At 37.5% G+C, this 17,344-nt stretch overlaps 1 protein-coding gene across 3 annotated transcripts in view; it reads left to right on the forward strand.

Moving 5' to 3' along the window:
- GOSR1 (golgi SNAP receptor complex member 1) overlaps positions 1-17,137 on the forward strand; it is a 43,355-nt gene extending 26,218 nt beyond the window's left edge. For 2 of the 3 annotated variants that reach the window (XM_043903293.1, XM_043903294.1), the window contains exons 7-9: positions 560-589; positions 10,580-10,662; positions 13,137-17,137. In XM_043903293.1, coding sequence (XP_043759228.1) covers positions 560-589; positions 10,580-10,662; positions 13,137-13,261 — 238 coding nt within the window. In that variant the 3' untranslated portion in view covers positions 13,262-17,137. Of the gene's footprint in view, positions 1-559; positions 590-1,946; positions 2,229-10,579; positions 10,663-13,136 lie in introns of those variants that run through there. The other variant, XM_043903295.1, reaches the window with a different exon arrangement.
- The last annotated feature ends 207 nt before the right edge of the window (positions 17,138-17,344 follow it).

Genomic DNA, 17,344 nt, shown 5'->3' on the forward strand with positions numbered 1-17,344 from the left:
TTTGGAGGAGTCTTTCTTTCTAGTATTTGATGCATAAGTGGAAATGTTTTACCGATCAATGGTGCATTGGTATCTTTATTCAGATTCTTGAATTCTAAAGTGTGCCAAGCTGAGATTTGATTTTGTTTTTCAAAAAAGGAAGAAATTTTAAGATGTAGATAATTACAGCTTATAGGCATTGAAACTATATTGCCTATCCTGTCTCAACAATTTGGCTGTAATTCTGAAGTTTTGGATAGACAGTGGTGACAACTTGGAGCTATCTAGATTAAAGAAGTAGTTTTATTTTTTTGTGCTCTCATTAAAACTGTTCTGACTTTAATCATTAAGTATCTCTGTGGAAGAAATAGATTTAAGCCTACAAATTAAGATGAAAACTATATATGTGGATTAACTAATTTCAGAGTCCAGAATTTTCTCTAGCTGATTTCAAAAGTCTGGGTGTTTTTCACGTAAATGACTGGAAAAATAATCTATCTGTAAAATATAGAAAAATTAAGTGCAAGTTTTAAATGTGGTTTTAATAATTCCAGAATTTGAATTTTCTTTTTATTTGCAGCTCAGATCGTCTAATAGAAGAGACAATAAGGTAGGAAAAATGGGGTTTTTTTGTTTGTTTACATATTAATGAACAGATGAGATTAATCCTATAACTAGAGTTAAAGTCAGTTAATCTTCCTTAAAGATGGGAATTTTATTACTTGGTAATGTATTTTTACTATGACTTCCCCTTGTAAGATACTTGAAGCCTAAAACATTTGTTTTGGAGCTGTTGGCATTAGGGTTTTTTACCTAATGAATTCATTCTCAATATTTTCAGCCTCTGTCTTTTTTTATTCTCACTTTTTAATGGAAAACAGTCTTGAACATGTGATTTATTAAGTGTCTTATGTGTAACATTTATGTAGACTTGGTTTCTGTCATAGCAGCTATAGAAAGTCTACAGTAATTAGTCTTATCTGTAATAATATTGAAGTAACTTCTTTAAGGTAAGGGAAGGGAAACTTGTTTGTTCATTTTAACTGCTTAATTCTCTAGGTTTGATAAATTTTTAAATACCTATTTTAAGACAGTAAAAAAAAAGTTAACTGGTAATGGTCTCAACTCTTCAAAATTAAGCACTGTCTAAAGCACTTTTTCAGGAAAGGTAGCATGAAATACATAGAAACAACAAACATTTGTATTCTTATCATAGACTTTGGTATTGTGTTCAGGGCTTCCCAGGTGGTGAAGACCCTGCCTGCCAGTGCAGGAGATGTAAGAGACGTGGGTTCGATCCCTGGGTTGGGAAAATCCCCTGGAGGAGGGCATGGCAGCCCACTCCAGTTTTCTTGCTGGAGAATCCCATGGACAGAGGAGCCTGGAGGGCTGTAGTCCATAGAGTCGCAAAGAGTTGGATCCAGCTGAAGCAACTTAGCATGCATTGTGTTCAAGGGTTGCACATGCTATATGTTGTTTAATCTCCTCAGTAACTCATGAGATAGGCACTGATCACTAGATACTATCTTCAATACAAAAGAGAAGTTAAGGTAGGTAATCTGCCCATAATCACATTACTAACAAATAGTATTGAGGATTCAGATCCTCAAACCTGAGTCAATAACTCTAGAGCAGGAGCTCTGTCTAAACCACTACTACATTTCCTGCCTTATTGAAAGAGGATGAGCTTTGGAGTATGATTTGGTTTGAAACCTGACTGTGTTACTTAATTAGATCTCTGTTCTTGAACAAGTTTCTTGGAATCTTCATGTTCTTATGTGTTTAAAAATACAGAATTCATGATAATACCTACCCTAAAAGATTGTTGTGAAGATTACAGATAATATAAGTAAAAAGATAATATAAGTAAAACCCTTGAGTCGAGAAGATCCCCTGGGTGCTACTAAGTTAATTTAAATGGCAGCTCTATTATTAATATTTTTTAACTGTTTATTTTGATATTTCAGGTTTCAGGAAAGCTCCAGTGGCACTAAAAGTTTACACATACCTTTTACCTTAGATTCCCCAAATGTTACCATTTTGCCACATTTGCTTTTTCACTGTTTTTTTTTCTGAACTACTTGTAAATAAGTTCCAGGCATGATGCCTCTTTACCTCTAAATATTTCAGTTTCAGTGTTCATATCCTGAAATTTTTATGTTGAAATGAGCTCATGGATTCTTATTCTATTCAGTGGATTATAGTATGTTCCTATAGTTGAAAATCATAAATTATAATTTTATAATAAGATGAATTTATCATATCTTGGAATTTTGTTTGAATTTCATGCAGAGTCTTCCACCTCTCCACAGTTTTCACAAAATTGCTTAATTGTTGACTGAAATATCTCCCTTGTGGCTTGTTTGCTTTCATCAGTGCATGAAGTTGGGTCACATTTTATCAGGGATTCCTTTCTTAAAGTTTCCCCATAATTCTAGCTGTAAAGTTTTCCTTTTCCTTTTGGAGCTACATTTTAAAAACAATGTACACAACTGAATATAAACTGGCATCAATTTGTTGAAAAGACCTAATATTTATAAGTTTATTCTTAAGCTTTAAATGTATAATTAGTATTATCTATTGTTGAAAAAATGGCTTCCCAGGTGTCTCATTGGTAAAGAATCCACCTGCCAAGCAGGAGATGTGGGTTGGATCCTTGAGTCTGGAAGATCCCCTGGAGAAGGAAATGGCAACCCACTCCAGTATTCTTGCCAGGAGAATCCCATGGACAGAGGAGCCTGGTGGGCTACAATCCACGGGGTCACAAAAGAGTTGGATACAACTGGACAACTAAACAGCAATTGTTAAATAAAAAAAAAGTCTGAGTTTAGTTCACAGGATAGGTGAGAATGTTGAAGTTCCAGTAATCATCAATGATTTATCATTTTAAAAGCATTATTATTTGGAATTTGTTTTGTTCCTGCATATATTTGTCCCTTGAAATAACAACAGCCTAGATTTCACTCCAATTGACTCCAGATGATGGAATGAGATAGGAAAGGATATCTAGATATACTTTGTGTGGTACTGGAAATCATGCATATTCAACAAGATAATAACATAATGTTTGATGATAATATCTGTTCTCCAAGGAATACAAAGTGCTTTGCGGGAATTATTTTTTAATTTTCTCTACTTCTGAGTCAGAGTGCATAGGAGATAGTGATAGTCCCAGTTTAAGAAAACAGAGGAATATATGATTCAAAGATTGTTGCTCAGCCCAGGTTTGAATTGTTGCTTTTTTCAAGGCTATAGTACCTATTTTAAAATATCTGGTAAAGTAAATTTACTATAAAACAACTACATTTTAAATGTATCATATTCTATCATAGATAGACACTTAACCTGAAACATTAGGAATAAGAACTAGTGATACAAAGGATGTTGTTAGTTTCACTCTTATGATCTTCTTGGATCTAAAATTCAATGTGAAGGCGAGGGTGGGATAATTTGAGAGAATAGCATTGAAACATGTACATTACCATATGTGAAATAGATGACAGTGCAAATTCAATGCATGGAGCAGGGCACCCAAGGCCAGTGCTTTGGGACAACCCAGAGGGGATAGGGTGCAGAGGGAGGTTCAGGATTGGGGGGGCACGTATATGCCTGTCGCCAATTCACGTTGATGTATGGCAAAAACCATCACTATATTGTAAAGTGATTATCCTCCAATTAAAATCAATTAATTAAAAAAATAAAATTTAATGTGTTATAAAATTGACATTGCCTGCCTCTTTCTGCTCAAAGCTTGACTGGCTGTGCTTTAGACCTGGTGTATTCACTGTCTGGGTCCTGGGATATCTTTTTACCATTATCCTACAGTGACCTCCTTAAATGGAATCACTTATTTCTAGGATTTACTGTCTTCTACTTTCTTAGTTTATCCCCTCATTATGTTGGACCATGTTCTTTAGTAGCTTCCTCAGAAAGAATAAGAAGTAAATGTTTTGGACTTTACACATCTCAAAAAAGTTTTTATTCTACCCATATTCTTTTTTTTTTTTTTTTCAATTTTATTTATTTTATTTTTGACTGCACTAGGTCTTTGCTGCTTTGCATGGGCTTTCTCTAGTTGTGGTGGATGAAGGCTACTCTTCATTGCAGTGCACGGGCTTCTCATTGTGGTAGCTTCTCTTGTTGCAGAGCACAGCCCCTAGGCACACAGGCTCAGTAGTTGGCAGCCAGCAGGCCCTAGAGTGCGGGCTCAGTGGTTGTGACGCATGAGCTTAGTTGCTCTGCGTGTGGAATCATCCTGGACTAGGGATCAAACCCCTGTCTCCTGCATTGGCAGGCGGATTCCCATCCACTGGGCCCAGGGAAGTCCCTGTTCTACCCATATTCTTGATTCAGTGTTTAGCTAAAAGTCAGAATTGTAGGTTGAAAATAATTTTCACATTTTTTAAGGCATTGTTTAAGTCTAGTCCCAATTAAAATTTTATGTCCTTCGTAAATGATGGGCTTCCCTTGTGGCTCAGCTGGTAAAGAATCCACCTGCAATGCGGGAGACCTGGGCTCGATCCCTGGGTTGGGAAGATCCCCTGGAGAAGGGAAAGGCTACCCACTCCAGTATTCTGGCCTGGAAAATTCCATGGGCAGTATAAGTCCATGGGTTCACCAGGAGTCAGACACAACTGAGCAACTTTCACTTTCACTTTTCATAAGATATGCTATTTTCCTCTGGAATCTTTTAGGATCGTCCCTTTTCCCCTATGTTTTTGTTTGTGTTTAATCTCACCATGATGAGGTTGACATGCATCATTTTTAGTCTATTTGGTGGGCTTTTACAATCTGAAAACTTATCTTTAGATCTGAGAAATTTTCTTACATTTATCATTTTCTTCCCTCCTTCTTCTTGATCCTTCTTTTAAAAAATGTATGCAATTTATATTTGTCAAATATACCTAAATAAAGCAGGGAAGAAAAAGAATTCACCTAAAATACAACCACTACATTGGTTAATAATTTGGTGCGTTTCCTTATTTTTCTCTATGTAGCTCTTCGTATCTGTGTAAAATGATTTTTAAAATATTAATATATTCATCAAAAAAGGCAGACACATGTATAGTCATGCATTTAGAAAGAGTGGAATGATATTAATCATAGCAGGTTAGTTTGTGCCATCACCTAACTTGTCCATGACTTAAAACAGTAAGTTGTAAGAGGGTCATATGGTAAGTGTTAACCCCTAAAAAGGGAAAGGGGGTTGCTTGTAGAATACTAGTTATAGACACTGCAAGTGGGGTTCCTATTCTTGACGAAGGATAAGAATTGGGTGGTGGAAATATGTGATGGTCTAGGGAGCTGCCCTACTGTAGCCAGTTACTGAGTGGTGGAACAACAACATGCATTTTTCCTGGTTCCTTTTATCTTTCAACTTATATTTTTTTGAAGTGTAGTTCCTGTTGTTCAGTTGCTAAGTCATGTCTGACTCTTCGTGACCGCATGGACTGCAGCATGCCAGGCCTCCCTGTCCCTCACTATCTCCTGGAGTTTGCCCAAATTGATGTCCATTGCATCAGTGGTGCCATCCAACCATCTCATCCTCTGTCACCCTCTTCTCCTCTTGCCTTCAATCTTTCCCAGCATTGGGGTCTTTTCCGGTGAGTTGGTGTCTCACATCAGGTGGACAAAGTATTGGAGTTTCATTTGTCCTTCCAATTAATATTCAGGGTTGATTTCCTTTAGGATTAACTGGTTTGATGTTCTTGTAGTCCAAGAGACTTTTAAGAGTCTTCTCCAGCACATTTCAAAAACATCAGTTCTTTGGCACTTAGCCTTCTTTATGGTCCATCTCTCAAATCCATACATGGCTACTGGAAAACCGTAGCTTTGACTGTATGCCTTTGTCGGCAAAGTGATATCTCTGCTTTTTAATATGCTGTCTAGTTGATTCTCAAATATAATTTTGGAATATAATCTTTTCATAAATTAAGGGCTGGTTGTATATAAATATTTTGTGATATGTTACACATTTGGTTCTATTTTTATAATTGTAATTCCCTACTTCCCTCTCAAAGAGTTTTTCCTGATTAAGGATATTTTGGTAGCTGGCTCCTTTTAAAACCATTTTAAGAAGCTTTTGTAATGGCAATGGGACCATACCTATCAATAATTACCTTAAATGTAAATAGGTTGAATGCCCCAACCAAAAGACAAAGACTGGCTGAATGGATACAAAAACAAGACCCCTATATACGCTGTCTACAAGAGACCCACCTCAAAACAAGGGACACATACAGACTGAAAGTGAAGGGCTGGAAAAAAATATTTCATGCAAACGGAGACGAAAAGAAAGCAGGAGTCGCAATACTCATATCAGATAAAATAGACTTTAAAATAAAGGCTGTGAAAACAGACAAAGAAGGACACTACATAATGATCAAAGGATCAATCCAAGAAGAAGATATAACAATTATAAATATATATGCACCCAACATAGGAGCACCACAATATATAAGGCAAATGCTAACGAGTATGAAAGGGGAAATTAACAGTAACACAATAATAGTGGGAAACTTTAATACCCCAGTCACACCTATGGATAGATCAACTAAACAAAATTAACAAGGAAACACAAACTTTAAATAACACAATGGACCAGCTAGACCTAATTGATATCTATAGGACATTTCACCCCAAAACAATCAATTTCACCTTTTTCTCAAGTGCACACAGAACCTTCTCCAGAATAGATCACATCCTGGGCCATGAATCTAACCTTGGTAAATTCAAACAAATTGAAATCATTCCAGTCATCTTTTCTGACCACAATGCAGTAAGATTAGATCTCAATTACAGGAAAAAAACTATTAAAAATTCAAACATATGGAGGCTAAATAACACACTTCTGAATAACCAACAAATCATAGAAGAAATCAAAAAAGAAATCAAAATATGCATAGAAACGAATGAAAATGAAAACACAACAACCCAAAACCTATGGGACACTGTAAAAGCAGTGCTAAGGGGAAGGTTCATAGCATTACAGGCTTACCTCAAGAAACAAGAAAAAAGTCAAGTAAATAACCTAACTCTACACCTAAAGCAACTAGAGAAGGAAGAAATGAAGAACCCTAGTAGAAGGAAAGAAATCTTAAAAATTAGGGCAGAAATAAATGCAAAAGAAACAAAAAGAGACCATAGCAAAAGTCAACAAAGCTAAAAGCTGGTGTTTTGAAAAGATAAACAAAACTGATAAACCATTAGCAAGACTCATTAAGAAACAAAGGGAGAAGAACCAAATCAATAAAATTAGAAATGAAAATGGAGAGATCACAACAGACAACACTGAAATACAAAGGATCATAAGAGACTACTACCAGCAGCTCTATGCCAATAAAATGGGCAACTTGGAAGAAATAGACAAATTCTTAGAAAAGTACAACTTTCCAAAACTGAACCAGGAAGAAATAGAAGATCTTAACAGACCCTTCACAAGCATGGAAATTGAAACTGTAATCAGAAATCTTCCAGCAAACAAAAGCCCAGGACCATATGGCTTCACAGCTGAATTCTACCAAAAATTTAGAGAAGAGCTAACACCCATCCTACTCAAACTCTTCCAGAAAATTGCAGAAGAAGGTAAACTTCCAAACTCATTCTATGAGGCCACCATCACCCTAATTCCAAAACCAGACAAAGATGCCACAAAAAAAAGAAAACTACAGGCCAGTATCACTGATGAACATAGATGCAAAAATCCTTAACAAAATTGTAGCAAACAGAGTCCAACAACATATTAAAAAGATCATACGTCATGACCAAGTGGGCTGTATCCCAGGAATGCAAGGATTCTTTAATATCCGCAAATCAATCAGTGTAATACACCACATTAGCAAATTGAAAGATTAAAACCATATGATTATCTCAATAGATGCAGAAGAAGCCTTTGACAAAATTCAACATCCATTTATGATAAAAAGGCTCCAGAAAGCAGGAATAGAAGGAACATACCTCAACATAATAAAAGCTATATATGACAAACCCACAGCAAGCATTACCCTCAATGGTGAAAAATTGAAAGCATTTCCCCTAAAATCAGGAACAAGACAAGGGTGCCCACTCTCACCACTACTATCCAACATAGTTTTGGAAGTTTTGGCCACAGCAATCAGAGCAGAAAAAGAAATAAAAGGAATCCAGATTGGAAAAGAAGAAGTGAAACTCTCACTGTTTGCAGATGACATGATCTTCTACATAGAAAACCCTGAAGACTCTACCAGAAAATTACTAGAGCTAATCAACGAATATAGTAAAGTTGCAGGATATAAAATTAACATGCAGAAATCCCTTGCATTCTGATACACTAACAATGAGAAAACAGAAAGAGAAATTAAGGAAACATTACCATTCACCATTGCAACAAAAAGAATAAAATACTTAGGAGTATATCTACCTAAAGAAACAAAAGACCTATACATAGAAAACTATAGAACACTGATGAAAGAAGTCAAAGAGGACACAAATAGATGGAGAAATATACCGTGTTCATGGATTGGAAGAATCAATATTGTGAAAATGAGTATACTACCCAAAGCAATCTATAGATTGAATGCAATCTCTATCAAGCTACCAATGGTATTCTTTACAGAACTAGAACAAATAATTTCACAATTTGTATGGAAATACAAAAAAACTCAAATAGCCAAAGCAATCTTGAGAAAGAAGAATGGAACTGAAGGAATCAACCTGCCTGACTTTAGGCTCTACTACAAAGCCACAGTCATCAAGACAGTATAGTACTGGCACAAAGACAGAAATATAGATCAATGGAACAGAATAAAAAGCCCAGAGATAAATCCACATACCTATGGACACCTTATCTTCAACAAAAGAGGCAAGGATATACAATGGAAAAAAGACAACCTCTTTAACAAGTGGTGCTGGGAAAACTGGTCAACCACTTGTAAAACAATGAAACTAGAACACTTTCTAACACCATACACAAAAATAAACTCAAAATGGATTAAAGATCTAAATCTAAGACCAGAAACTATAAAACTCCTAGAGGAGAACATAGGCAAAACACTCTCCGACATAAATCACAGCAGGATCCTCTATGACCCACCTCCCAGAATATTGGAAATAAAAGCAAAAATAAACAAATGGGACCTAATGAAACTTAAAAGCTTTTGCACAACAAAGGAAACTATAAGCAAGGTGAAAAGACAGCCTTCAGAATGTGAGAAAATAATAGCAAATGAAGCAACAGACAAAGGATTAATCTCAAAAATATACAAGCAACTCCTGAAGCTCAATTCCAGAAAAATAAATGACCCAATCAAAAAATGGGCCAAAGAACTAAACAGACATTTCTCCAAAGAAGACATACAGATGGCTAACAAACATATGAAAAGATGCTCAACGTCACTCATTATCAGAGAAATGCAGATCAAAACCACAATGAGGTACCATTACACACCAGTCAGAATGGCTGCTATCCAAAAGTCTACAAGCAATAAATGCTGGAGAGGGTGTGGAGAAAAGGGAACCCTCTTACACTGTTGGTGGGAATGCAAACTAGTACCGCCACTATGGAAAACAGTGTGGAGATTCCTTAAAAAACTGGAAATAGAACTGCCATATGATCCAGCAATCCCACTGCTGGGCATACACACTGAGGAAACCAGATCTGAAAGAGACACGTGCACCCCAATGTTCATCGCAGCACTGTTTATAATAGCCAGGACATGGAAGCAACCTAGATGCCCATCAGCAGACGAATGGATAAGGAAGCTGTGGTACATATACACCATGGAATATTACTCAGCCATTAAAAAGAATTCATTTGAATCAGTTCTAATGAGATGGATGAAACTGGAGCCCATTATACCGAGTGAAGTAAGCCAGAAAGATAAAGACCAATACAGTATACTAACACATATATATGGAATTTAAAAAGATGGTAGCGGTAACCCTATATGCAAAACAGAAAAAGAGACACAGATGTACAGAACAGACTTTTGGACTCTGTGGGAGAAGGCAAGGGTGGGGTGTTCTGAAAGAATAGCATTGAAACAAGCATACTATCAAGGGTGAAACAGATCACCAGCCCAGGTTGGATGCATGAGACAAGTGCTCAGGGCTGGTGCATTGTAAAGACCCAGAGAGATGGGATGGGGAGGAAGGCGGGAGGGGGGAGCGGGATGGGGAACACATGTAAATCCATGGCTGATTCATGTCAATGTATGGCAAAAACCACTACAATATTGTAAAGTAATTAGCCTCCAGCTAATGAAAATAAATGGGAAAAAATTTTTTTAAAAAAGAAGAAGCTTTTGTATTGTGTTGATTTGTCAGTTGTCTTAGTTCATTTGTTACTTTGAATTTAAAAAAAAAAAACAAAACACAGGAAATGGTCCACTGCCTTGTCCAAAAAAATATCAGAAGATAGCATTGGGGATAAAGTGATCATTCAGAAAAAGAACAATGGGAAGATGACTTGGGAAATGATTTTTTTTTTTCATGTTCCTTCCCAGGTGCTTTTCAAAGCTGGTGTCATTCACCTTGGTTTTCTGTTCATTTTTATAAGTACGATGAATCCATGCATGATCGTCTTAAACGTCAATTGATGAGCTTCTCTTTTTCTCCCTTGCAGCATTGCTATGGCAACAAAAGAAAATATGACTTCACAGAGAGGAATGTTGAAATCAATTCAGAGTAAAATGAACACTTTGGCCAGTATCCTTTTTGACAGTTTGAAATCTGTGTTTTGGGGGGCGGAAATCTCCGTGTGCTTCACCACTCTCTCCCTCCCTTGGGCAGATTGCCATCGTCAGTGACAGTAGAAGTCATCTGTAATTCTGTATTATGAATATGCCCTGCACTTGTACTTTGTGAAAGTTCATACTGTTTAGTGCCATTTCTTAAAGATAGCACACCAGAAGTTTCATACTAGTAGATCTAGAAAAAAAATGATAAATATAATTTCCAAATTATTCACAAAATTATTTTGCATCTTAAAAGCTCTTGAATCCATGTTAGAACTCTACAGTGCATGCTGTTTTTACACAGAGGTGATAAATTTTGTGCTTTTTCTTTTTTCATTTTGGAGAATAAGTCAGTGGCATATGTGTAGAAAGGGAGGCAAGTAGACAGCCACATGTGTAAGCGCTGATCACTGTATTTTCTTTTTGCACAAGCTGAACTCTAGTATAGATTTGCTGCTTGTTTGTTGTGACCTCTGCCTTTTTTAGTTCTTCAGTTTCCCAGTTTAAATTAGTACTACTCATATTCTGAGAAATCCAGCAGGGAAACTGCTGAGACCAAAAACATTCCGTTTCCTTTGAGGAGTCAAGCCTTTTAGAGAAAAAAGTTTCCTTTCCCGATTACTTAATAGGGAAAGGACCTATAATTTCAAAAGTTGAGTATCTTCTGATCCTAGATAATTTGAGGTCACTTTTAGTTTGATCCCTTATTTGCCTAAGGAAAAGAATATCCTGAAGTGTATTGATATTGTCCAGTTTTTTGGTGAATTTTGTTCTTGCTTTGTCACCCTAAGTGTAAAACCATACATCTAAAATCATTTCTGTTTTATATAGGGCTTTGCAGTTAGTAGAGTACTCTGATATACATTATCTCATTTTATCAGTACCATAAATTAGAATCATTTCCAAAAATATGTTTTAAAAAAACCAAATAAAATGGGTTTAATTAGTTAGAACTCCATAGAAAGATAATAATAGAAACCTAATTTACACTGACCTAGTGAGGAAAAGGAATTGTTCATATGTCTGTAAAATTCAGGGGTAGAATTTGGCTTAATGGATGGCTGGGATGCAGAGGCTCAGATTTTATTATCAAGAATCTGCCTTTCTGCTCTCTGTTCCCCTCCTCCATCTCTCATTTCTGTTTACTTACGTGATGGCCTTATTCTCAGGCACATTTTCTCCTTGTGCTGATAAGAGATGGCTAATGGGGTCACCTCCTGCCAGATCAAAAATTATGGAATTTCTAACAACTCTGGCACATGTCCAAAGAGGACTGTGGTTGCCCTCACTTGAGTCACTGCCTAACCCAGCCACTGGCCAAGGGGAGGGACTCTTCCCTCTTGCCAGCCCTGAGTGGGTATGTACACCTGATGGCAGAGGACAACATCAGCCCCACCCAGTTACATGAACTGAACTGGATTATTAGAGAAGGAGCAGCGAGATTCCCCTAAAAGATAAACTAGGTAGAAATGTGTTCGCTACAGACAGGGTTTCCTTCCTGTTGTCAAAAGTTTTCTTATTTCTTCTAAGGGCAGTGTTGACCCTTCTTGTACCAAGCCAGAAAAGATTAAGCATCTGCTTTATATGAGATTTGTACCTGACACCATGTAAGTTTTTGTAGTCAGAAACCACTGCTGGAAATGCAAAACAGTATAGGATGCACAGGCATGTGCTTGGATTACAACATACCACCAAGTAAGATAGGAAGATATCTTACAATACCAAATAAAATACAGTTGTGACTGCTGTAAAACTCCTGAAACTGAAAGTTTCCTCTTTCCTTTTGTTGCGTTCCCCACAAAGGGCAGTCAGAGCAGTTTAACCCACCTTCTGACCCTATTCCTGCCCACTCCTGCTAAGTGAATTTAAAATTTTTAAATAATTAACTAGCGTTTGATTATATAGACCCTTAGAGTTTGTTCCCACCAATTGTCTGGATCCAGGGGGGCTTATCACCCTGTGGGGAGATCATGTACTCCTCAAAACCCTTCTGGAAGAACTTCCCTGTCTCCTCAGGAAAGGGATTTAAGAGAGAGAGAGAGGAAGAGAAGGAAATGCAGGATGGTGGTGGTGGTAGCTGGCTGTACCTCTGCCTCCCTGCCCTGCAGGGTTCCTTCATTCCTGACCACACTGGCTCCTACCCGGACAGTAATCCCTCAGTACATGGCAGCAGTCATCACTGCTGTCTCCTCCTCTCTCTCAATGTTTTCCTTTTTGTTATTCTTCCTCGTGTCCTGCAGTGCACCAAGGGACTCAGATTTGCCTGGGCCTTTGAGCTTAAGGCATTGGTGTGTGCCGCAGCTCCCGCAGTGCGATTTTCTTCCCCTCTGCTTCTTCTCATCGTTTGTCTTTCTGGGCTCGACTGGTCTCTGTTTTTTGTGATTCCTGTGACTTTTCATTAAAGAGGCTTCTTCCACATATGACCTTAATAAAGATTTCCCAAAGATCGTTTTCCTGCTGTGAACAGCCTCATCCAGCGAATCAACCTTAGGAAGCGGCGAGACTCCCTCATCCTGGGTGGTGTTATTGGCGTCTGTACCATCCTGTTGCTGCTGTATGCATTCCATTGATGGGACATCTCCAGGGACTCTTGACAGCCACCACTTTCACACCCTGATCAGAAGAAGAAAAATAGAAAGGAGAAGTTGACTGACCTGCTAATTAGCCTGACCGGCAGGATTCATTCAAGACTGATAGTGATGGACTCTGACATGGTCAGGTTGAGCGGAAATCACAGGTTTTCTGTGCTATCTTTTCTAACACACATTTCCCTCTGTTTTTAGTTTCTAAAAAAAAAAAAAGATGTTTTGTCTCCCCAAGAGGTAAGTAAACCCATCAGAAACAGAATTTCCATGCTTCGATGATAGTGTTGAAGGCTGATGACAAGCCAGGTCATGAAGCTGGACTCTTCAAAAAACCAGGTTTCTCTATATCCAAAGACTGCTTTCCTTTCAGCCACCAGATGGAGTTGTGAATAAAAATAGCTTTCTCCTTTTATTTTACACTCATGATGAGAAATCCCAAGTCATTTCTTGATAATCTGTGCTATAAATTTCTACTCTTTGTCCCCAACTTTTTTGGTGTTCAAGGAAAATGGCAATTTTCAAAGAATCTTTGAGATTTTCACAGGCCATCTTCAACACAGTTGAGGTTATCTGAAACAGAAGACAAACACTGCAAAAAAGACTTTATCTTGTTTTTTAATCATGCCCACACTCGGGTTAACTGTATTCCTGGAAAAACCATCAAGAATGACAGGCTTTTTTTTGGTCAGTCATTATTTTTTACTTTTTGTTAATTTCTTCTATTGAGTAATATCTATTACTACAAGAAAACAAAATTCCAGTTCTATCACGACAAAAAGCCAGTCAGTGCCCCTAACTTGTCCTCCTCATGTCATGATTAACACTGACAACCAAGTGAGGAAAATGCTTGATTTTCCTTGTGATCTCTTCAACAAGCCACGTGTAAAAAGACACTGAGTGAGGGGCCACCATCCAGATGATTCCATTTGTAAATGTTCCACATGTAGGAGCAAAAGTTTAAGAACCCCTGTCTTATGTACCAGGAATTCTGTGTTCTGTGAAAACCTATTCATTCCAAATCTGTTAGGCTTTCCCAAACATTCAGAGAATGAGGGGCTTTACTACTGAAGGAGAAAATACCAGAATCTGTTTCTGTCTGCACTGTCAGAATCTGTCTTCTGTTACCACCCTGGACAGTGACAAAATCTTAAACCACCCACCAGAATTCTTTTCAAGTTTAACCATTTCCTGGTTTCTGTAAATGTTACGACTTTTCTAACTGAACTACCGACAAATAGGTCGAAGACTTCCAACATCTGCTGTTCTTACCAAGAAAGAAGGCTCCTCTTCACCTCTGGAATGCACTGTGGTGTTTATGGTATTGGTTTGAGACCATGCCACAGGAAATAAAAGGATATTAGCATGTAGTTCTTCACTCCATCACAGTGTGTTGATGGTGACATTCAGATGAACTTGATTACAGGCTGATCAGTAGACTAACCTCTGGTTGGGTACAGTAACTCAGAGGTTTTTCATTCTGGCATTAGAGTTTCATTATGTTCTGGGTATGAAGAACAATTGATATATTTTTTTTTTAACTATGGGGTTTATTTTTCTAAATATGGGTTGATTGATCAGTCAGTTGATTGGGGATGCCCTTAAAAGAAAATATAAGTTTTCCCACTGTGAACCTTGAAAGATCAGAGAAGTAAGTTCATTTATTAAATTGTCTCCTGGGAGAACAAAACTTCTCTCCCCTGACTGTTTATTTATCTTTGATTTTTCAAAGGGTCTTGATCGGTGGTTGTGCCTCAGCTAGAATTTGTGGGACTTTGGTTGCTATATAGTCAGCATTTATAAAAATCTGAAGTATCATAAATAAAGTTATTTATTTAATTATACTACCAGTGTTTTTTACTGGTCTGATTATTTGGTGTGTTCATGAAAGCTGATGGTGGCATGAGAGTAAAACTAGGACCTGGGCTAATCTAGCTTGGTGCAGCTGAGCAAACAAATGCTTTTGATAGCTGGTAAGCCTTTCCATTAGGGTCATGCTTAAATGAAGTAATAGAATTATGTTGATTATTTTCTTTATGAAAATAAACAAGTTCTTCTAAGGAAGTTGAGAAAGTGTGGTGTAGATGTTGGTGTCAGACAGGTCTGACTAACCTCGCAGTGGTGTAACCCATAGTGAGGTGACCCAGGGCCGAACGTAGGGCTCACTTCTCCTCTACGGTTCCTTCCTTTGTGGAAGGAAGCCCTGGAGGAGGGACAGGCGTGTGCCATCGACAAGCAGAGGCTCCCTTTGGGTCCCATGGTGGCTGATTTGAACTCTCTTCAGTTTCATGCCAGTTAGCCTTTTTTTTCTTTTTTTAACAGCTTACTTTTCTCAACCTTTTGCTGTCGTTACAAACCAGTTACTAGGCTCAGGGGCCAACAGTAAGTTGCTTATTGGAGCCAGGTGCAAGGAGTTTTCTATTCCTGGTCCCAAATGTTGCCTGTTACAGGAAGTTCTTCTCTCTCAGTCATGTCTTACATAACCCATGTCTTTTAGGGATCTTAAATCACTCAGAACTTCCCATTTCACTTGAAATGAGAAATCATGGTAACAAAAAGGGCAGGAGATTTCAAAAAGTATAGTTCTCTGAGAGTTTGCTTTACTGTGTGCCAGTAACTTTAGTTTAAAATGGTTAATGAATCTATTACTCAAGTTCAAGCCCAGATATTCAAGTACTTTAGTTGATCTGTCCTGGGTATTTCTATATTCTTGTCACTATTAATGATACTGAGGGAGTCCCTGTAACAGGCAGCATTGCTCACCCATATTTTTCTAATGTTAGAAAAGGGCTTTTCTTCTCCATTCTTCCTTTCTCCTGCTTGCCAAAATTTTCTAGAGAATGTCTTTTTACATCCTGCCCAGCACTCACATCAGCCATGGGAGTATGACCCTGAGAGTGGAGATGGGTAATGAGAGAGAGAAGTCAGCATGAGGGCGTTTTTGGTACCTGGAACCAAATAATACTGACTCTAGTTCTTTCCTGTTGGATGCGGAATAGAAAAATGTACTTATTGAGCCTTTTGATGCAATGACTTTTGGCCTCTGTGGAACTGAGGCACCTTGGACTTGCATTCCCACCATGAATTTTTCTGTTTCATTGTTAATGATCTCAACCTGATGAAAAGGACTTTAAAGAACTGGACTAGCCTTTTTGGTTTTCTAATACCTCATGTTTGATCACTAGCCAGATATGATTTCTTGGAAACTGACTGCATTTTCTAACTTGCAATATGAAGCTATTGAGGGTGAATGGCCATGTCTAGTGTTACACTGAATTTTGTGGCAAATGTAAAGAGGAAATGGATTCTACTGGGAATTTAAATGATTCTGTTCCATTCTTCTTTGGGGATAGGAGTTGTTTAGCCTGGTCTCCAAAAAGATACAGCTTTTCATCATGATCTTTATAAACTAATCTTACTCCTTTATGAACCTGCCTACCCATAAGTTTTATAGGGCAAAAGAAAATCAGGAACCAGTGACTCTGAGGATGTTACTGGGTAAGAAGCTGAGACAGCTGAGCCATATCCTGAGGCATCTTATTTTCTTTGTGTCTACTGCAAAGTATCACTTTGGTATCAAAGTATTTGCATCTATTCCTATCCTATTAGCTCTTAGAGAGGAAGAGAAATCAATTCCAATCACACTTTACCATGATGGAAGATGTTTCCTCATGAAAAAAATGCCAATACAGATTTTAAAAAATCTATTCCAAATGCACTTTTTAATTTTTTGCTTTTAAAATGGCTTCTTGGAACCAGGTTTATTGTATTTGTACTTCATTTTTGTTCTCATCTAAATGTGCATTTTCTGACTGTATAGAAGAAGCTTTGTTATGTAATTTAATAATAAATTAGAAATCTGAATAGTGTGTCTGTGGTTCTTTGTATTGGGACAGTACCATTGAGGCAGTTTAGGAGAGTGATTATTGACATCTTTGGTGTTAATAAGTGTTTCTCACAGTGTTCTGAAACCCAAGGTGAAATAATACGGACAATGGAGCTAACAAACTATCATTCAAAAACATCATAGGAATATTCCACTAATAATTTAGCCCAAGAAGTGAAGGAGAA

Source organism: Cervus elaphus, chromosome 5 (genome assembly GCF_910594005.1).
Source record: "Cervus elaphus chromosome 5, mCerEla1.1, whole genome shotgun sequence".
NCBI lineage: Eukaryota > Metazoa > Chordata > Mammalia > Artiodactyla > Cervidae > Cervus > Cervus elaphus.